General features: G+C 37.1%; 1 protein-coding gene across 1 annotated transcript in view; it reads right to left on the bottom strand.

Moving 5' to 3' along the window:
- Window positions 1-22,635, bottom strand: part of PTAR1 (protein prenyltransferase alpha subunit repeat containing 1) — a 61,150-nt gene that overhangs the window by 19,187 nt on the left and 19,328 nt on the right. The window contains exons 3-5 of the mRNA XM_005654497.3: window positions 18,000-18,066; window positions 9,733-9,837; window positions 906-1,119 (exon numbers count right to left, since the gene is read on the bottom strand). Of these exons, the coding sequence (XP_005654554.2) occupies window positions 906-1,119; window positions 9,733-9,837; window positions 18,000-18,066 (386 nt within the window). The remainder of the gene's footprint in view (window positions 1-905; window positions 1,120-9,732; window positions 9,838-17,999; window positions 18,067-22,635) is intronic.

Raw genomic sequence — 22,635 nt, forward strand, 5'->3', positions numbered from 1 at the left:
AGAGGGGAGAGGGAACCTGAAGAGAGATGTAGGAAGAATAAGTGATAAATAAAAATTAGAGAATGCTTCCCCATTAATCTAAAAGCACTACATGAGGCATTCTGACCCCTTTAAATAGTCTCAAGCCTGGAAAGCCAGGAAGGCACTGATACCATAGGAAGTAAAGAAAAAACAGAGAAGCTGTAGAATGGAAGAAGGAGCACAAGGATACCTGGTTCTCATTCTGATGAATAATAAATGATACAACTGTGGGTAACTTCAAGCCATTAAAATTCTCTGGAGACCTCCATCTCCTCATTTCTAAACTACAAGGATTAGGCTGTAACAGTTCCCGACCTGGCTCTGCCTCCAAATAACCCCCTGAGCCTGAGAAAAATACTGATCTGTAAATCCTACCCTCATTTTGATTCGGAGGCCTTGGGTGGGACTTAGGAATTCACAAATAATTTACAGACTCAGCCAAGTTTAGGAATACCTGAATGAGATCTTCTGCTCCTTCCCTAGAAGAGGAGATTGTGAAAAGGCAGCTGACTTATCACATTAAGTCATATTAAAAAAGGCTACCAAAGAAAGAACAATTTCAATTCTATCATGCTTAATAATCTCTTCATGTTTCAGGGAAGAATGAATTATGCTCAGTCTTCCTTACTGCTTAAACCTACTTTTCTCTACAAATGCACTAGCCTTAAGAGTGTTAAAACCATGCTCGTGAGGAATGCAAACTTTTTTAAAAAAATGCCAAGGTTTCCATGGAGGTACCAGCAGTCACAATCCTCTCTGGGATTCTGGGCCACTAGTTCCTCTACTTTTCTCTTTTAAAGCTCCTCTGAGAAGGAACTACTACACTACCAGAAAATTTAAATGGCAGACAGGGAGTGCCTAGAGACACAGGATAACAGCCCTACCTTGACGTCTAGTTTGGCCAGGTGCTGTAAAACCCAGATGCGATGGGACCAGGCATTATAGTTACTTGGGTACCTCCCTGCTGCTTCACCACAGACCTCCATCTCTTCTCGTATTAGTTGCTGGGTCCTTTCTGCAGGAATTATTCCCAAGTTTCCTTTGGTCATAAAGGAAGGCAAGGAAGTTTCCTGAATTAGCTGTCGTAGCACCCATCGCCTGTTAAGGTTACACGTGAGAAAGAAATGAGGAAAATAAACCAGAGAGGAAATTCACCAGTTTCCTTTGTTCCTAATTTAATTTCGGTTCATAGACAATACAAAATAATACCTATTGGTCCAGTTTTCAGTCTTTTTTTGGGGGGGGCAGGGGAACTGTTTTATTATTTTTGTTTTTAAAAATACAATTAATTTTAGCATCATGGATTGGGGGCAGACAAAGATTAAAGAGAAAGCTTTCTAGAATGTTAAGATTTGTCAAAAAGAGAATGTCATTAATTTCAAAATGACAACTCCAAAACTTCATATGCGTAGGAAATGTAAAGGCAACTGGTCTGCGTGTGTGAGTGTGTTATGAGTGTGTTGGGTAGGGGGGATATTAAATAATGGCTAGTAAGTATTGCAAAAGGAGGAGACAGGACTAAGATGGCAGAATAGAAGGACTGGAGCTCAACTTCTCTCATAAAAACAACAAAATTACAACCAAATGCTGAAGAACCTTCAACCAAATGGACTGGAAACTTCCAAAAAGATATCCTACTCCAGAAGACAAAGAGGAGGCCACTTCAAGAGGTAGGAGGGGCGATTCTGTGATATAAGCAACCCTACACCTCCCAGGTAGGAAGTCCACAGACTGGAAAATAACTATCACAAAGACTAAACTACAGGAGTGAGAGTTCTGAGCCCCAAGTCAAATCCCCACGCCTGGGGACTCTGGCATTGGGAGAAAGAGGACCTGGAACATCTAGCATTGAAGGCTAGTGGGGTTTGTGCACAGAAGCTCCATGGGATGGAGGTAAATGGAGACCCCATTCTTGAAAGGCACACAGACTTTCAGGTGCACTGGGTCCTAGGGTAAGGCAAAGTCTCCATAGGAATCTGGGTTGGACCTGAATGCAGTTCTTAGAGGATCTCCTGGGAAAACAGGGGGTGACTGTGGCTTGTTGTGGGGGAAGGACATTAGAGGCAAAGCTCTTGGGAATACTGATCAGCGTGGCCATTTCTCCATTTCTCTGGAGGTGGCCATTTAGGGAAAATCTGGACTCACCCATCAGCACTGAGAAGCCACAGGCCAAACAATAATCCAGTTGGGATTGCAGCCTCACCCATCAGTAAACAGGTGGCTTAAAGATCCCCCAGGCACATAGCCACCTCTAATTTCACCCAGAAACAAAGTACCACACACCTAACCAGTGGGCAGGCACCAGTCCTTCCCATCAGGAAGCCTACAGCAAGCCCCTGTACCAACTTTAGCCACAAGGGGGGCAGACACCAGAAATAAGAGAGGCTACAACTCTATTATCTGTAAAAAGGTCACCACACCAAAAACCTATAAAAATGAAGAGGCAGAGAACTATAACTCAGATAACTGATAAAGAACCCCCCCTCCCGCAAAACAGGTAAGTGATCTAGAGATTATCAGCCTCCAGGAAAAAGAATTTAGACTGTTGATGCTGAAGATGATGCAAGACACTGGAAATAAACCGGAGGCAAAGACATAGTTTACAGCAAACACTGAGCAAAGAAATACAAGATTTAAAACTTAAGCAAGCAGAGATGAAAAACACAATAATTGAAATAAAAAATTCATTAAAAGCAGCCAACAGCAGAATACAGGAGGCAGTAGAACCAATAAGCGAGGTGGAAGACAGAGTAGAGGAAATCACTTATGCGGAACAGAAAAGAGAAAAAAAGATTGAAAACAAATGAAAAGAGTCTCAGAGAACTCTGGGACAATGTTCAATGCACCAACATCCGTATTACAGGGATGCCAGAAGGAGAAGAGAAAGAAAGTGACAGAAAAAATAATAGAAGAGATAATAGCCAAAAACTTTCCTAATATGGGAAAGGAACCACTTGCTCAAATCCAGGAAGTGCAATGAGTACCATATAAAATATAAGCCCAAGGAGGAATACCCCAAGACACATATTAATCAAACTGACCAAAATTAAAGAGAAGAGAAAATACTAAAAGCAGCTGGGGAAAAGAAACAAAATAAGGGAACCCTGATAAGGTTATCAGCAGATTTTTCAGTGGAAACTCTGCAGGCCAGAAGGGAGTGGAATGACATACTTAATGCGATGAAAGGAAAAAACCTCCAACCAAGATTACTTTACTCAGCAAGGATCTCATTCAGATTTGCAGGAGAAATCAAAAGCTTTACAGATAAGCAAAAGCTAAGAAAATTCAGCAACACTAAACCAGCTTTACAACAAATACTAAAGGAACTTCTCTAGGCTGAAAAAAAAAAAAAGGCGAAAACCAGAAACAAAAATACTACAAATGACAAGGCTCACCAGTAAGGGCATATATGCAGTAAAGATAGAAATCATCCATGCAAAACTATGCTACCAAAATCATGACTCATGAGAAGTGGAGGATACTAATGCAGGACATTGGAGATGCACCTGCAATTAAGAGACCAACAACTTAAAACACACACACACAACACACACACACACACACACACACACACACACACACACATATATTCCTCTATCAAAACTTCAGGGCGGGAGTTCCTGTTGTGGTGCAGTGGATAACGAATCTGACTAGGAACCATGAGGTTGCGGGTTCGATCCCTGCCCTTGCTCAGTAGGTTAAGGATCCGGTGTTGCTGTGAGCTGTGGTGTAGGTTGCAGATGCAGCTCAGATCCCGCATTGCTGTGGCTCTGGTGTAGGCTGGCGGCTACAGCTCCAATTAGACCCCTAGCCTGGGAACTTCCATATGCTGCAGGAGCGGCCCAAGAAATAGCAAAAAGACAAAACAAAAACAAAAACAAAAACTTCAGGGCAACTGCAAACTCAAAATCTACGATTGATACACACACAAATAAGAAAAATCAACTCAAATGTGACACTAAAGATAGTCATAAAACCACAAGAGGAGAGAACAGAGAAGAAAAAGGAGTAACAAAAACAAATCCAAAACAGTTAATAAAATGGCAATAAGAACATACTTATCAATAATTACCTTAAATGTAAATGGACTAAATGCCCCAACCAAAAGACATAGATTGGTTGAATGGATACAAAAACAAGACCCATATATATGCTATCTTTAAGAGACCCACTTCACTTCTAGGGACACATACAAATTGAAAGTGAGAGGATGGAAGAAAATGCAAACAGGAACCAAAAGAAAGGTGGAGCAGCAATACTCATAACAGACAAAATAGACTTTAAAATGAAGAATATTATAAGAGAAGAGGAAACACATTACATAATGATCAAAGGATCAATCAAAGAAGAAGATATGACAATTTTAAATATCTACACACCCAACATAGAATCTCCACAAAATATACAGCAAGTGCTAACAACCTTAAAAGAAGAAATAGACAGTAACACAATAATGGTGGGGGACTTTAACACCCCACTCATACCAATGGACAGTTTGTCCAGACAGAAAATCAATAAGGAAACACAGGCCCTGAATGAAGCATTAAACCAGATGGACTTTATAGATGTTTATAGGACATTCCATCCAAAAGCAACAGAATACACATTCTTCTCAAGTGCACTCGGAATATCCTCCAAGATTGATCACATACTGGGCTACAAACAAGCCTTGGCAACTTTAAGAAAATTGAAATCGTATCAAGCATCTTTTCTGACCACGCTGTATGACTGGAAATCAACAAGAAAAAAACTGCAAAAAACACAAACATGTGGAGACTAAACAACACACTACTAAACAACCAATGGATCAGTGTAGAAATCAAAGAGGAAATTTAAAAATACCTAGAAGCAAATGACAACAAAGATACCACACTCCAAAACCTATGGGATGCAGCAAAAGCAGTTCTAAGAGGGAATTTTATAGCAATACAAGCCTACCTCAAGATACAAGAAAAATGCTCAAATAAACAACCAACTTTATATCTAAAGCAACTATAGACAGAAGAACAGACAAGAAATAAAGTTAGTAGAAGGAAAGAAATCATAAAGATCAGTGCAAAAATAAATGAGATAGAAACTAAGAAACCATAAAAAAGATCAATGAAATGAAAAGCTGGTTCTTTGAAAAGATCAACAAAATTGATAAAAACTTAGACAGACTTATCAAGAAAAAAAGAGAGAAGACAAATCAATAAAATTAGAAACGAAAAAGGAGAAGTAACACGGGACATCACAGAAATACAAAAGATCACAAGAGACTACTATATTCAACTATATGCCAATAAAATGGAAAACCTAGAAGAAATGGACAAATTCTTAGAAAAGTACCATCTTCCAAGGCTAAAACAAGATGAAATAGAAAAGATGAATGGACCAGTCACAGTACTAAATTTGAAACTGTGACTAAAAGCTACCAACAAACAAAAGTCCAGGACCAGATGGCTTCACAGGTGAATTGTACCAAACATTTAGAGAAGAGCTAACACCTATCCTTATGGAACTATTCCAAAAAATTGCAGAGGAAGGGACACTCCCAAACTCATGCTATGAGGCCACCATCACCCTAATACCAAAACTAGACAAAGATACCACAGAAAAAAGAAAGTTACAGGCCATTTTCACTGATGAACATAGATGCAAAAATCCTCAACAAAATACTAGCAAACCAAATCTAACAATATAATAAAAGAATTGTACATCATGATTAAGTGGGATTTATCCCAGGGATGCAAGGATTCTTCAAAAACCACAAGTCAATCAGTGTGATACACCACATTAACAAACTGACAAATAAAACAACATGATTCTTGGAAGCTCCTGTCATGGTTCAATGATTAATGAATCCGACTAGGAACCATGAGGTTGCAGGTTCGATCCCTGACCTCATTCAGAGGGTTAAGGATACAGCATTGCCGTGAGCTGTGGTGTAGGTCACAGACGTGGCTCGGATTTGGCATTGCTGTGGCTGTGGTAGAAGGCTGGCAGCTACACCCCTAGCCTGGGAACCTCCATATGCCACAGGTGCAGCCCTAGAAAATACCAAAAGACAAAAACAAAACAAAACAAAAAACACCCACATGATTCTCTCAATAGATGCAGAAAAAGCCTTTGACAAAATCCAACACCCATTTCTGATAAAAACCCTTCAGAAAGTGGGCACAGAGGGAACCCAACTCCACATAATAAAGGCCATCTATGAAAAACCCAGAGCTAACATCATTCTCAACGGTGAAAAGCCGAAAGAATTCCCGTTGAGATCAGGAACAGGACAAGGATGTCCACTCTTGCCACTACTATTCAACATAGTTTTAGAAGTCCTAGCCATGGCAATCAGAGAAGAAAAAGAAATAAAAGGAATCCAAATTGGAAAGGAAGAAGTAAAACTATCACTGTTTGCAGATGACATGATACTACATCTATTGAATCCCAAAGATGCTACCAGAAAACTGTTAGAGCTCATCAATGAACTTGGCAAAGTTGCAGGATACAAAATGAATACACAGAAATCAATTGCATTTCTATATACTAACAAAGAAAGATCATAAAGAGAAATTAGGGAAGCAATCCCATTTACCATCACATCAAAAAGAATAAAATACTTAGGAGTAAACCTACCTAAAGAGACAAAAGACCTGAACTCTGAAAACTATAAGATGCTGATGAAAGAAATCAAAGATGGCACAAATATATGGAAATACATACCACGCTCTTGGATTGGAAGAGTCAATATTATCAAAACGACTGTACTACCCAAGGCAATCTACAGATTCAATGCAATCCCTATCAAATCACCATGGACATCTTTCAAAGAACTAGAACAAAATATTTTAAAATTTGTTTGGGAGCACAAAAGGCCCAGAATAGCCAAAGACACCCTAGAAAAGAAAAACGGAGCTGGAGGAATTAGGCTTCCTGACTTCAGACTATACTACAAAGCTACAGTCATCAAAACCGTATGGTACTGGCACAAAGACAAAATATAGATCGGTGGAACAGGATAGAAAGCCCAGAATTAAACCCACACACCTACCGTCAACTAATCTATGACAAAGGAGGCAAGAATATACAGTGCAGAAAAGACAGCCACTTCAATAAGCGGTGCTGGGAAAACTGGACAGCCACATGGAAAAGAATGAAATTACAACACTTCCTACCACCGTACACTAAATATAAGACCACAAACGATACAACTCTTAGAGGAAAACATAGGCCAAACACTCTCCGACATAAACCACAGCAATATCTTCTCAGATCCACCTTCTAGAGTAACGACCACAAAAATAAACAAATGGGACTTGATTAAACTTCAAAGTTTCTGCACAGCAAAGGAAACCCTAAACAAAACGAAAAGACAACCCACAGAATGGGAGAAAATATTTGCAAACGAAGCCAACTGACAAGGGATTAATCTCCAAAATTTATCCACGTCATCTGCAGCTCAATACCAAGAAAATGAACAACTCCATCGAAAAATGGGCAGAAGATCCAAACAGACAATTCTCCAAAGAAGACATACAGATGGCCAAAAAACACATGAAAAGATGTTCATCTTCACTAATTATTAGAGAAATGCAAATCCAAACCACTATGAGGTACCCCCTTACACCAGCCAGAATGGCCACCATCAAAAAGTCCACAAGCAATAAGTGCTGGAGAGGGTGTGGAGAAAAAGGAACCCTACATTATCTGTTGGTGGGAATGTAAATTGGTGCAACCACTGTGGAAAGCTGTATGGAGCCTCCTCAGAAAACTAAAGTAGAATTACCATTTGATCCAGCAATCCCACTCCTGGGCATCTATCCAGAGAAAACCATGACTGACAAAGACACATGTACTCCAATGTTCATTGCAGCACTATTTTCAGTAGCGAAGACATGGAAACAACCTAAATGTCCATCGACAGAGGAGTGGATCAAGAAGATGTGGTACATATACACAATGGAATATTACTCAGTCCTTAAAAGAAAAGAAATAACACCATTTGCAGCAACATGGATGGACCTAGAAATTATCATGCTAAGTGAAGTCAGTCAGACAGTGAGACACCAACATCATATGCTATCACTTACATGTGGAATCTAAAAAACGGACACCATGAACTTCTTTGCAGAACAGATACTGACTCACAGACTGAAAAACTTAAGGTTTTCAAAAGAGATAGGTTTGGGGGTGGTGGGATGCACTGAGGGTTTGGGATGGAAATGCTACAAAATTTGGTTGTCATGGTTGTTGTACAACTATAAATGTAATAAAATTCATTGAGAAATTTTAAAAAATATTGCAAGAGGAGCATGGTTCACACCTTTAATTATATGTGCATGCCTTGCCCTATATGTATTTTTGTTTGTTTACAAACAAGAAGCTACATTAAGAAAGCTTTCATGAAGCAATATTTCTGTATTACAGCATAGAATCTTGAAACAAATATAGTTAAACCGTTAAGGAGGTTTTAAAATGTCTTTATCCACAGATTTTCCCCTTATCTATTTAAGATTTTCATTAGCATACATTTAAATAAAAAGCACTAAAAAAGTGTCTCTAACCACTTAAAGTCTTTAGTTTTTACAAACATTTTCTCACAAGAAAGTGCTCTTTTTAGACTAAAAATTTCCAACACAAAGATACAAGAAACTGAGTAAGAAAACCCATTTGTCCTTTTAAAATAATAGAAGTTATTTTTAACAACCAGAACTCACTTTATAAAATATAAGACAAGCCAATAAATTGATAGATGCATATATAAAAATTCCCTTCCCTTGCCACCACCCCTTTTTCCTAACCTCTATACACACAATGATATGCCTCTCTGAAGCCTGCCATCCCAATTTCTAGTAAGGGAGAAAATATAGCTAGCTATATCATCTGTAAGTAGCTGATTTATAATGCTAGCCAGAGTCAAGATTACACCTAAGATACCCTGAACTAACTTTAAGATTCTAAAAATGCTCAGGATTTAAGAAAAGCTATAAGTGGCTTAATAACCACTGAAAACAGATTTCTTCAGACAATCGCCCACTGACTGCAACCAGTAAACCCTCAACACTTCATTTTAGACAAAACAGAGTAGTTACATGGGATCAAGAGGAAGATGTTTCCACATGGACAGGGTTTTGAAAAGAGTTCTTACGTGTACTTTGGCTATTTGCCTCAGGCCTTTAACCAAAAAATATTCTTTGTATTTAAGTTCTTAGCAATTTTAGCTCAGTGTACACACCATTCACCTCAGCTGCCCATATTTGGTTAAGTTTAATGACAGTCACCACCACCACCATCTTTACCAGGAACACACCTGAATGAATTAAACCTAAGTTTAATAAAACTCAAGGTGTTCATTATAGTTGAATATATAAATGGAATTTCCATGACTGCTTTGGATAGTTAATAAGAACAGCTACATTTTATTGAATATTTAATATATGCCAGGCATTGCAGAGTGTTTACATGCATTATCTCATGTAAACTCAACCATTAACTCTGAGATAGGTGTAATCTATTTCCATTTTACAGATGAGAAGGCCAAAGTTTGAAGAGGTTAAATAATTCCCTAAGATCACAGAGATAGTAAGTGATGGCATCTATGTTTAAATGTAGATAATATGATTTCAGAATTCATACTCTGAACCGGGATATAATCCTGTTTCATATTCTGAATTTTTTTTTTAATCTAGCCATTCTAAATCCTAAGAATCCTATGGTGTAAATTAACCATACCTGTGAATCCATGTTTCTGGACTCTTTGGAAATTTAGTTAAGGCCAGTTTTCCCAGATGTAAGTCCTTAATTGGATTTAAAGTGCCAGAGAGGATCAGCTCTTTTCTATAAAAGTAAAATAAAGAGAACCATTACTTTATTCTTCTGTACAAACATAGTACATGACCAATAATACAACTCTGTTGTGAATTTCTAAGAATTAGAAAAAAAAAAACTCTCATAAATGTCACATACAATAATCAAGAATGTGTTTTCATAGAATTAAGATAACAAATTTAAAAAAAGAAACAGAAGCTCTTAAATCAAGAGTGGAACTTTAATTATCTATTTGGTAGAGGGCAAAGGGGTTTTCTGACTTCTATCATTTCCAAAACTTAGGCTTTACATCAATATCTTTAGAGCAGATCCAATACTAGTCGTGAATTGCTCTATCTTCCTAAGTTGGGCTTGATATGGTCTAGTTCATTACCAAAAAACACACATGTAAACATCTTGGATTGAGACGTAAGGAAAAAAATAATTCATTCAATTGTTTTCCTAACAAGATTATTATTTTCATTTTTGAATTTTCCCTTTTCCCTTTTCTCATATGCATATATATTTTATCATAAAATTTTATATTCTGCTCTTATATCTTAAGAATTACCTCACTGGAGTTGCCATCATGGCGCAAAGGTTAATGAATCTGACTAGTATCCATGAGGACATGGGTTTGATCCCTGGCTTCCCTCAGCGGGTTAAAAATCGGCTATGGTGTAGGTTGCAGGTGTGGCTCAGACCTCGAGTTGCTTATGGCTCTGGCCTAGGTTGGCAGCTACAGCCCCCACTGGACCCCTAGCCTGGGAACCTCCATATGCCACTGGTGTGGCCCTAAAGAGGCAAAAAAAAAAAAAAAAAAAAAAAAAAATTACCTCACAGTTCTATATAATCTTTAAAATGAACATTTTAAATGGTCAAATAGTTTTCATCCAGCAGCTATTCTGTAATTTAACAACCTTTCCCTGTATAGTTAGACATTTTAGGTTGCTTCCAATTTTTTTCTATCCTCAAAGAATTCTGAAACAAAGAGCTTTAAGCTTATAACTTCTTTTGTTTGTACTACTAGTTAGGGTAAGTTTCCAAAAGACATTATTACTAGGAGAAAGAGCTGGATGGCTCTTAATACACTAGACCATTTCTTTTTGAAATATAAACAGAAGTAAAAGAACTATGAGTTTTCTGTTGTTTTAAAACCATTCAAAGCTTCAGCACAATTATAAAGAATGTCATCATACAAGAGATCTCAACCTATTTCTCATGTAAATATAATTTTAGACTTGATTTTCCAGGTAAATTTTTGTTAATAAGCTTTGATACTACTGATGATACTTCCATTTTCAACTTATAAAAAAAGTTATTTTATAATAAAATTAGGTCATTTGTTAGTATTTATTAATCTTAAAATGTCTTTCCTGTGGTAGGGCTGATCATTTATTTTAGAGATGTTAATTCTCTCTCTCTCTCTCTTTTTTTTTTTTGTGGTAATGGAAAGTGCAGTGTTTATTGCAAGGCACTGAGCAAGGAGGACAGGGCAGATAGTACTCAAAACATCCAAACTCCCCAGTGGGTTTCAGGAAAGCTTGAGATACTAATTCTCAAAATGAGAGCCCAGCTTTTATCTCACCTATTTAGATGGATCCAGTTCCTAAATATCACAATATTTCTCTCCAACAGCAATGTACTATTTCTAACATTTTATTTGATAAGGAAAATAACTTCCTTTTTAATGAAAATACTAAATAGTGATAATAAATACTTGTACTTTACAGTTAATTTTATTTTAGGTCAGTGATTTCACTCTATAAAATGATTTTAAGTGACACTAAGGTTTACGGCTGCTTTGAAAAATGACTTATTGTTTTTCTTTCAGTGTACAGGAAATCCATGCCATTAAAAGAATATTTTATACAACAACCAATTACTTTTTCAGTTCTAGATCCTTATGAAATCAGTGATATCTGTTCACACAATGACACCTGTAGTGTAAAAGGAGGCAAAATATTTTTCTACGGAATTTAAACTACTTTAGAGAGCACTATTTCTCAAAGTAGGGTCCCTTAACTGTAATATCATCATCAATCATTTGGAATTTGTGAGAAATATAGATATTTAAGCCTCACCACAGACCCACTGAATCAAAAACTCCAGAGGAGTAAGGCAATGTGTTTTAACACGCCCTCCAGGGCACACTAGAGTTTAAAAGCCACTACTATATAGAATTTATAAGGCCCAAATTTCCATTTACTAAGTTTATAACCTATTCTTATTTACAACTGCCTACTTATATTTCCATATATGTCTCTATATAAGGTGAAATAAAATTTCCTTCAGAAAAGGGGAAGTCACCTATAACTGACAAAGTTTCTTATTGAGGACATTCACTTATCTCTGTTTCGAACAACAAAGTAGTATTTGTGACTACGTCTTAGCCTGAAACAACCCCAATCAATGGTATATATGGGTGCTGAAAATGATGACCCGGTAGAATCATTAAAAAAGGAAGTAAAATTTTACTACCAATTTAATAAACATTGCTGGGGGGAGAACTGAACATGGTAGGTGTTGGATCTGGTTATAAACAAGCTTTTAAAAGATCACTGAAAAAGAAATATGGCAAGTGGTTAAGTTATAGCTATTGTATAACCTAGAGATTAAAAAAAAAAAAAAACCCATCTGCTTTAATATATTCAAGTAAGAATCTAGTCTGAGAAAAAATTTCCAGTCACTCCTGGATTTGAAAAGTGCTGCATCCAAAGGAGCTTAAATATAAGTAAACATGATGCTCTGGAGAATAGCACTAGATGATCCCCATAACAGTGCTCATGATGGCAAAGTCACTGATGTCAATAAACTCTGTGAGAAGTTTGAATTCAACTGTCTAATGAAACTTGAGTAGGGAAATGAAGAATTTATAAATTAAAATATGTCATGTAATGTTATTTTAAAAATATGCAACTAAATTGAAAAATTAAAATCCTCAGAAGAAATTTCCTTATTTCAAGTACAAGCCTTAAATGTTACATATTGATATTAGCCTAAAAAAATCCCTTTTTCCTTTTTTTTTAAACTAATATTAAGGAAATAAAGTATTGTCTTAGATTTGAGGTGGCTTTATTTTCTGGCATATTGAATAAGCTGGGCTTCTATATTCATCCCAAAGGCCTTAGGTGATCCATTGCTAAGAGAAGAAGGCCTGAAGTAAGGATCATCAAATAGTTGTGGAAAAACTAATTCGGAAAGGACAAAGCATCTGGGTATTTGGGACAGAGAGCAGGCTAGTAAGGAACAGTGCTATGCTACCACACAACCTCATTAAAGGATGAAATTATGTGAGGGCTGACTTTTTAAAAGATGGAAGTAGGGAGAAGACTAAAAATGTGTTTTAAGAAACAATAAAAAGCAGAATGATAGAAGGAATGAGGTTTCCTACATAACAGATTTTTCAAATAAGTTACTCCTTTAAATTTTTTGCTACATATTTCACTTACTAATTAAACACAGTATATGAAAAATCTCATTACTTTCCCTTGAAGACTCCAGTTTACCACAATAAAAATCAGCTTACCTAGAGATAAAACACACCCAGAGGAGCCTCCAGAGTTTACTAAGGTGAGTAGTGTATTTTCGTCCTGTATATGAGTTCCTGTGCCTTTATATTTCTGTAAAGTTTATCTTATTTTTTAAAGTTTTTATGCCTTTTCCTCCATCACAAACTATTAGTTATGGCTTCTCTCTGTTGTCCCTTTATCCAAAATTTACAGGAGACCAGGAGCTGTATGTATCATGTCCACAGCTAAATCTCCACTAGTTAGCTGAGTACTTGGCATATAGCAAGTACTGAATAAACAAATGTCACCTTCCCCTCACTTCAATCTTCAATTATTCTGTCTGAAATAACAATGATAAGAGTCATCCTCATAAAAACTACCATTTATTGAACATTTTTTTTTTTTTTTTTTTGTCTTTTTGCCATTTCTTGTGCTGCTTCCGCAGCATATGGAGGTTCCCAGGCTAGGAGTCCAATCGGAGCTGTAGCCACCAGCCTATACCAGAGCCACAGCAATGCAGGATCCAAGCTGCGTCTTCGACCTACACCACAGCTCATGGCAACCCCGGATCCTTAACCCACTGAGCAAGGGCAGGGACCGAACCCACAACCTCATGGTTCTTAGTCGGATTTGTTCATCACTGAGCCACAACAGGAACTCCTATTGAACACTTCTGAATCAAACACGGTGTTAAGCGATTTACACATATTTTCTACTTTAATTTTCACAACGATCCTATAAGTATTATGTTGAATCATATAAAACTGCTGATACACATTTTGGTTTTGTTTTTTAAATAAACCTTTTATTTTAGAATTATTCTGAATTTACAGAAAAGTTCTTAAGGATAGTATAGAGAATTTCTGTATGCCCTGTACCTGGTTTCTCTTATTATTAACATTTTCTATTGAATGGTATGTTTGTCACAATTGATGAACCATCATTGAGAGATTAGTACTGGGGGTCCATACTTCATTCAGAATAGCTTAGTTTTTACCAAATGTCCTTTTTTTATTCCAAGGTCCCACCAGGGCATCTCATTACATCTGGTTGTTATTTATATATCTCTGTAGACTCCTTTCAATTCCTCAGATATACCTTGTTTTTGACAGCCTGAAATTTTTTTATTTGTTTTTAAGCCCACACTTGTGGCATAATGAAGTTCCCTGGCCAGAGACTGAATCCAAGCCGCAGCTTTGGCAATGCGGGCACCTTTAACCCACTGCACCAGGCCAGGGATTAAACTGGCACATCCACAGGGACCTGAGCCATTGCAGTCAGATTTTTTTTGGGAGGGTGGGGGTGAACCTGCATTATATGGAAGTTGCCAAGCTAGGGGTCAAATTGGAGCTGCAGCTGCCAGGATACACCACAGCCATAGCAATGGAGGATCTGAGCCACATCTGGACCTACACCACACTTGTGGCAATGCCGGATCCTGAACCTACTGAGCAAGACCAGGGATCAAACCTGCATCCTCACAGATACTGGTCAGATTCTTAACCTGCTGAGTCACAACTGGAACTCCCTGCAGTGGGATTCTTAACCCACTGGTGAGAACTCCAGCCTTGACAGTTTTAAAGAGTACTGATCAAATATTTTGTGTATTTTTCTGATGATTAAACTAGGTTGATGGTTATGGGTTTCAAGGCAACCACAGAGGTAAAGTGCCATTTCATTATATCGTATCAGAGGTACATAATATCAACATGACTTGTCACTGTTGATGTTGACCTTGAATACCTACCTGGCTAAGGCAGTCTAAGCCATATTCCTCCTCTCTACTTTTTGGAAGGTGGTTACACTTAAGGGGTGTAAGGGAGATATTTTCCATCTCCTTGAAGGGATTTCTCTAGGTAATTATTTGGAATTCTTCTATATGGGAGATTTGTCTATTGTCTCTTATTTGTTTATTCAAGCATTAATTTGTGTCAGTACGGACTTACGGATATCCATTTTATACTCTGGGGTATAATACAATACTATGTTATTTTACTGCTCAAACTAGTCTAGCTTTGACTGCTGGAAGCACTTACTTACTGTTTGGCTCTCTAAGATGTTTCAGGATCATCTAGTATACTTTCTGGCCTAGTCCTACAATCAGCCACTTCTCCATGCCCAGTTCCATTTATTAGAGAATGGTGTTAAAAACCAGGATCTGGATGCTTGGATTTAATTATTTCTGATCTATAAAAATCACATGTGGTACTACCCAATATTATCTGTTTCAAGATGAGGAAACTGAAGCTGTGAGATATTCAGTAATCTGCCAAGGTCTCCAAGCTCAGTGTCAGAACCAAACTTCATAGCTCTCACTGTAGCACAGTGGGTTAATGATCCAGCTTGTCTCTGTTGAGGCACTGGTTTGATCCTTGGCCTGGTACAGTGGGCTAAGGATCTGGCATTGCTTCAGCTATGGCATAGGTCACAACTCTGGCTCGGATTCAGTCCCTGGCCTGGGAACTTCTAAATGACATGAGTGTGGCCAAAAAAGAAAAAGAATAAAAGAAAAAAGAAAAAAAAAAAAGGAGTTCCCGTCGTGGCGCAGTGGTTAACGAATCTGACTAGGAACCATGAGGTTGCGGATTCGGTCCCTGCCCTTGCTCAGTGGGTTAATGATCCGGCATTGCCGTGAGCTGTGGTGTAGGTTGCAGACGCGGCTCGGATCCTGCGTTGCTGTGCCTCTGGCGTAGGCCGGTGGCTACAGCTCCAATTCAACCCCTAGCCTGGGAACCTCCATGTGCCGCAGGAGGGGCCCAAAGAAATTGCAAAAAGACAAAAAAAAAAAAAAAAAAAAAGAAAGAAAAAAGAAAAAAAGACTACAAATAATGGAGTTCCCATTGTGGCTCGGGGTTAAGAACTTAGCAGTGTCTGTGACGATGCAGGTTCAATTCCTGGCCTTGTTCAGTGGGTTAAGGATCTGCCATTGCCACAAGCTGTGGCTTGGATCCAACGCTGCTGTGGCTGTGGTGTAGGCCAGCAGCTACCTGCAGGTCCAACTTAACCCTTGGATTGGGAACTTCCATATGCCACAAGTGCAGCCATTAAAAAAAAAAAAAGATCTAAATCTCAGACTTGTGTAAAATAAAAGTTACCATTTTAGCCCAAGAGTAAAGACTATGAATCATTGGAGCCTGGTGTCAGCTATTTTGGTTGCTCAAAGATGTTTGCTTACTCTATGTTCATCAACTAATGGAGAAACAAAATTTTAATATGAAGTCAAACTGCCTTCATCAATTAATTTACCAATTTTCAAAGCAAATTCCAAGCAAAAAAAGCACCAGTCCTTTTTTTTCTATATGCATCAAACACTGTAATCACAGGAGATTAGCTCAAAAACTTATTTTTGCCCCTCTTTTTTTCCCCAAAGACTTTAAATTTAACACCTATATATTGAACAATTGATGTTATACCATCTTTTAGCAGTTTATAAAATACAGCCAAAAATCATTCAATAATTCCCAGAATTACTGCAGAAGAAATGTACCAACAATTAAACATAAAATGTTGGGTATTTGATTTGTAAGAGACCTTACAGGGTTAGATCTACTTACTTCCAAAGATACTTGTTTTCTGCTCAAAATGTACTCATGATTCTATGTCTTCATATGATAATCTTACCAATCAAAATTAAAATTTACTAGAATACCTATCTACAATGGATTTTTTAAAAATCAAGATTTCAGTGTTCTCGTCATGGTTCAGCAGTAACAAACCCAATTAGTATCCATGAGGACTTGGATTCAATCCCTGGCCTCGCTCAGTGGGTTAAGGATCCGGTGTTGCTGTGAACTGTGGTGTAGACTGCAGATGCAGCTCAGATCCACATTCCTGTGGCTGTGGTGTAGGCCAGCAGCTATGGCTCCAATCTGACCCCTCGCCTGAAAACTTCCATATGCTGTGGGTACAGCTCTAAAAAGACAAAATAAATAGATAAATAAATAAAAATCAAGATTTCCTTTCTATTCATCTAACACAAAACTTGCTAAATCATCTTACAGCTTCAAGATTAACTGGTATTAACATCACTGAAGTTAGGCTTATGAGCAATTCCCCTTCATACTGTTTGACTGAAAAAAAATTCCAATTAAAAAAATGAACCTGGTCTGATTTTTAATATTTCTATAGAGTATTTTGTGTTTAAAGCTACAACAATCAGAATTAAAGAGCTTAAGTTTCTAATAAAATGTGGTCCCTCTCCAAAATCCTGAGTTGTCAGATACTTCAGATGAATTGCTCAAAAGGGTCCCAATGTTACTTACTAAACTGGGACTAAAAGTTCATGACCTTGAATGCTCACCTTTACTTTCTATTGCACTACAGTGCTTCCTAAATATACTAACCAACACTTTATAATCCAACCAGTTATGCTCATTCCCCTATCCTTCTAAAAAAGAAGGAAGATAAAAGCATGTATGAAATGGAAGACTATATTTCAACAGGAAAATGTGTATTTCAAGCAAGAAGTTTAAGGAGAACAGACACAAACATGCAAAAAGGGGCAAAGTGTATGTTAGAATTGTCATGGAGATATTATAAGGAATGCATAGAAGAAATAAGCCTAAGATGCCATGAATATGTGATTTATATTTCATTTTTCAAAAAGCTATCAATTCATAGGGCTTATATATCTTTGGAAATTTAGAGAATTTCATTTTATCACTGATAAAAATGACATACCTCACGTTCCATGCAGTGGTAAAGTCTGGGTTTAGAAGCAGCAGGGTGCATGTGACATCTATCAATTCTAAAATATAGAGAAGTCATATTAAAAACAAATAATCCTACCCTTTAAAGCCTGGCTTCTCTTTCTTTTAAGGTCCCCTTTATTTTATATATGTATGTATATCACATTATATTTATATTTCATGTCATAGAAAATTTAATGATACTTTGTGTTAAGCTGTCAGAGATACGAAGATTATCCTTAAGATTTTCTTCTATTTATGATAACTTTTAAAAAAGTTGACAATGATACAACTTTACAGTACAATACGCCTATAAAGAATAATCAAATTAACCTATTCATTCTCTTAGTAGTTTTTGGCATAAAAAAGAAACACGATTTCTATATCACTATTCATTTAATTCCACAAATATTTCAAGAACTGACTATGTATAAATTTTCAAAATGGGAAAAAAATCACCTATAATCCAACTTATTTAACACAATTCATTTACATATCCCTGTAAAGATTATCCTTTGTTTCACACATTTTTACATAGTTATAGCAATGACAACTGCACAATGTGTTCTGTTTTTCACTCGAAATTATTACATATGCATTCCCCTATATTGCTCAATGTGTATTTTTAATACAGCACTGTCATTGCTGTGACTCGGGTTGCTGCTGTGGCACAGGTTTGATTTCTGGCCCAGGAATTTCTACATGCCATGCACACAGCCAAAAAAAAAAAACAAAACAAAGAACAAACAACAAATCCAAAAAACTGCATAACAATCCTTTAGTTTATTATATTGTCATTTATCTTATTTTTTAGGCTGTTTCCTGTTTTGTTTTACTGTTATGGATAATATTACTACAAACATTTTTAAACACACTTTTAATCTCAGGAGATTTATTTCCAGGAGTAGAACTTCTATGTCAAACAATATAAATATCAGTATGGCTCCTACTAAGTATTTATATCATCAAGAATATCTATGGATATCTATTTATATCATCAAGAAAGAATAACATGAGTAGGGCGTTCCCATCGTAGCTCAGCAGTTAATGAACCCGACTAGTAACCATGAGGATTCGGGTTTGATCCCTGGCCTTGCTCAGCAGGCTAAGGATCTAGTGTTGCTGTGAGCTGTGGTAGAGGCTGAAGATGAGACTCAGATCCCATGTTGCTGTGATTGTGGTGTAGGCCAGCAGCTACAGCTCCCTACCCTGAGCTGGGAACTTCCACATGCCGAGGGTGCAGCCCTAAAAAGACATAAAAAAAAAAAAAGAACATGCGTATACTTATGTCCCTTTAACTCTGACCTATGTAATTATATTTTTTAAAACCGATGGAGCTCCCTAGTGGCTCAGGAGATTAAGGATCCGGCATTGTCATTGCTGTGACATAGGTTTGATCCCTGGCCTGGGAACTTCAGCATGGCACAAGCATGGCCAAAAAAACCCAGAGTATGGCAGATAAGAAAAATTATACTTTATTTTTATTTTAATTTATAATTATTAATATGAACACTTTTTCATTTTGTTTAATATTTTCTATTTTCATTCTATGAATAGTCTATTCATATTCATCACTGATTCATCTATCACGGTCTTGAATAAGCTCCATAAGCTTACGTTTAATAAAACAAAATCAGTAATATTTAGGTATACTGTCTTCATTTTACTAATGCTGAAAAAGAGAATTTTAGAAGTGAGATGATCAACCATAATACTAAATTAAGATAATTCTACTAAGCTCATGCTATATAAATATATGCTAAAATAAATGTTAAAAAGTATAATAATAAAAATCATTACAATTACTTAGCATTATTGTGTATCAGGCACATGATTAATTACTTTCTCCACATTAGTTCATTGAATTTTTACAATCATAATCCAGGATATTTTTATTTCACTTTAAAGATAGGGAAACTGACATTTACAGAATTTAAATAATTTGCCCACAGTCACCCAATTAGTATGTGGCAATGTCAGCATCTGACTGCTTTTAATAACTCAATTATACTGCAACTGAACTGTCTGTCTACAATAAATCATTGGGATACTCTCAGTGTTTAAGTAAAAGATAAACTTTTTAAAATTTAAGAGTAAATACACATAAATATGTCTCTGTCATCATCTTAAAATATTTTAGTGGTCACAAAAATATTCTATTCCCATCTTAATAAAAAGAGATTAACATTTATTATGAGCCTATGATTTCCTTATTACTCAATACACAATATTTAATAAATGAGCAACAAAAGGTAGAATTAGCACACTTACTTTTGACCTTTATCTTCATTACAAGCATCATACTATACATATATACTATATAATGTCAGTATGTTTATAAAGAATAATCTGGGAGTTCCTGTTGTGGCTCAGCGGTAGCAAACCTATTATCCATGAAGATGCCAGTTCAATTCCTGGCCTCGCTCAGTGGATTAAGGATCTGCACTGCGTGAACTCTGGTGTAAGTCCTAGATACAGCTCAGATCTGGCGCTGCTGTGGATGTGGTGCAGGCCAGCAGCTGCAGCTCCAATTCGACCCTTAGCCTGGGAATTCACCATAGCTTGGAAACCTCCATATGCCTCAGTTGTGGACATAAAAAGCAAAAAATGAATACATAAATAATCTCATAAACCTCTTCCTTCTTTTTATAGTTTTTGGCACTAATTCAACATTTACCAGGGAAATTAAATACAATTTTCTATACCATTATTCATTTAATTCCAAAATATTACAAGTGTTGATTATGTGCAAAGGTTAAACTGGGCCCACAGGACTGAGAGAACAGGTATAATGAAAAATGGAAGACCTGATTTTGCCTTCACAAAATCCAGTTACCCTTTAGTTGGAAAGAATATGTAAACAATTATATAAGGCAAATGAAAATACCTGTGAAGTAAAAACATATGCCACATTTTGGGGACCACCAAGTAGCTGCAATTAATTCTTACTGGAGTATCCGGGGAAGACTACACATGAATAAGGCAGGAAAGGGCACTGTAGACTATGGAAGAAAGAATGAGAAAAGGCAAAGAGGCGGGGAAATTCTCACCTAGTGTGCTCTCAAAATTATGGTACCAGAGTGTGACTGAAGTTCAGGGTGCTGAAGAAATGTACCTGGAAACCAGAATCTGGTCCCCATCTCCTTGTTAGCCTGGACTTCCATTACTTTCTCTTCATGCACCACACTCCATCTGAAACAAACTCCTCCATTCTCTAAATATACTGCTTATCTGCCTACCTTGTCTTCTTTGGCTAATAACTTAGATGAACTGGCTATTCTCTCTGCCAAAAATGTCCTCCTATCCCCAAATTAAAAAACAAAAACAAAACAAAATGCAACAAACCAACGGCTTTCTTTATAAAGGCTTTCTTGACCTATCTATCTAGCTGAAAGCCATCTTTCATCTCTATGTTCTGTGTTTGTCTTACTTTATTACCGAGCTCATATAATTATTATCCTCTTGATGAGACTGTACATTTTTTGAATACAGGTACTCTCTAATATATCTTCAAATTAGTCATTCATTCACCAAAGATGAAAAAAATATGGCCTCTGCCCAAAAGAAATTCCCCATCTACCCACACCATAGAGGAGTGGTAAGAGCACAGGCCTTAAAGTCTGGTTCATATCTCAATTTCTCCATTTACTGCCTACATAACTTACTATCTTTGAACTTCAGCTTCCTTAACTGTGAAACAGGGACCATAACATTAACCTTAGTGTTTATCCCATTCCTTCCTTCACAGCTCTTTGAAACATAGTGAGCACTCAGTAAATAGTCATTCAATTATATACCAATGCTACTTATTAAGTAATGAATATTTTCAACATTAATCAAAGAAGTCAGAAACAATGAGGTTGGAGCTCCCATTGTAGCACAGCAGAAATGAATCTGACTAGGAACCATGACGTTGCTGATTCAATCCCTGGTCTCACTCAGTGGGATAAGAATCCGCGTTGCCATGAACTGTGGTTTACGCTGCAGACATGGCTGAGATCTGGTATTGCTGTGGCTGTGGCTGTGACCGGTAGCTGTAGCTCCGACTGGACCAGTAGCCTGGGAACCTCCACATGCCACAGGTGTAGCCCTAAAAAGACCCCCCCCCAAAAAAAGAAACAATGAGGTAGTTGTTCCCATGGTGAAAAATGTTTGTACATGACAGGAAGGCCTTGGAAATTTTTTAAGTCTACAATTTTTTTTTTCTTTTTTGGGCTGCACCTGGGGCATATGGAAGTTCCCAGGCAAGGGGTCATATTGGAGCTGCTGCAGCTGCCACCCTATACCACAGCCATAGCAATACCAGACCTGAGCCACAACTGCTACCTACACCACAGTCATGGCAATGCTGGATCCTTAACCCACTGAGTGGGGCCAGGGATTTAACCCACATCCTCATGGATACTAGTCAGGTTCGTATAGCTGAGCCAGAATGGGGAACTCCTCAAGCCTACAATTTTTCAAAATCCATTATACTACCCACATACCGAGATACCAGTTTGGTATTTAGTGTCTTAGACTCTCCCTTTCTGCATTAAAAAAAAAAAAAAAAAAAGTGTGTGACCAATGGTAGTTGTTATTTGTTTGTCCTTTTTTTTTTTTTTTTTTTTTTGGTCTCTTTAGGGCTA

This window comes from Sus scrofa, chromosome 1 (assembly GCF_000003025.6).
Source record: "Sus scrofa isolate TJ Tabasco breed Duroc chromosome 1, Sscrofa11.1, whole genome shotgun sequence".
NCBI lineage: Eukaryota > Metazoa > Chordata > Mammalia > Artiodactyla > Suidae > Sus > Sus scrofa.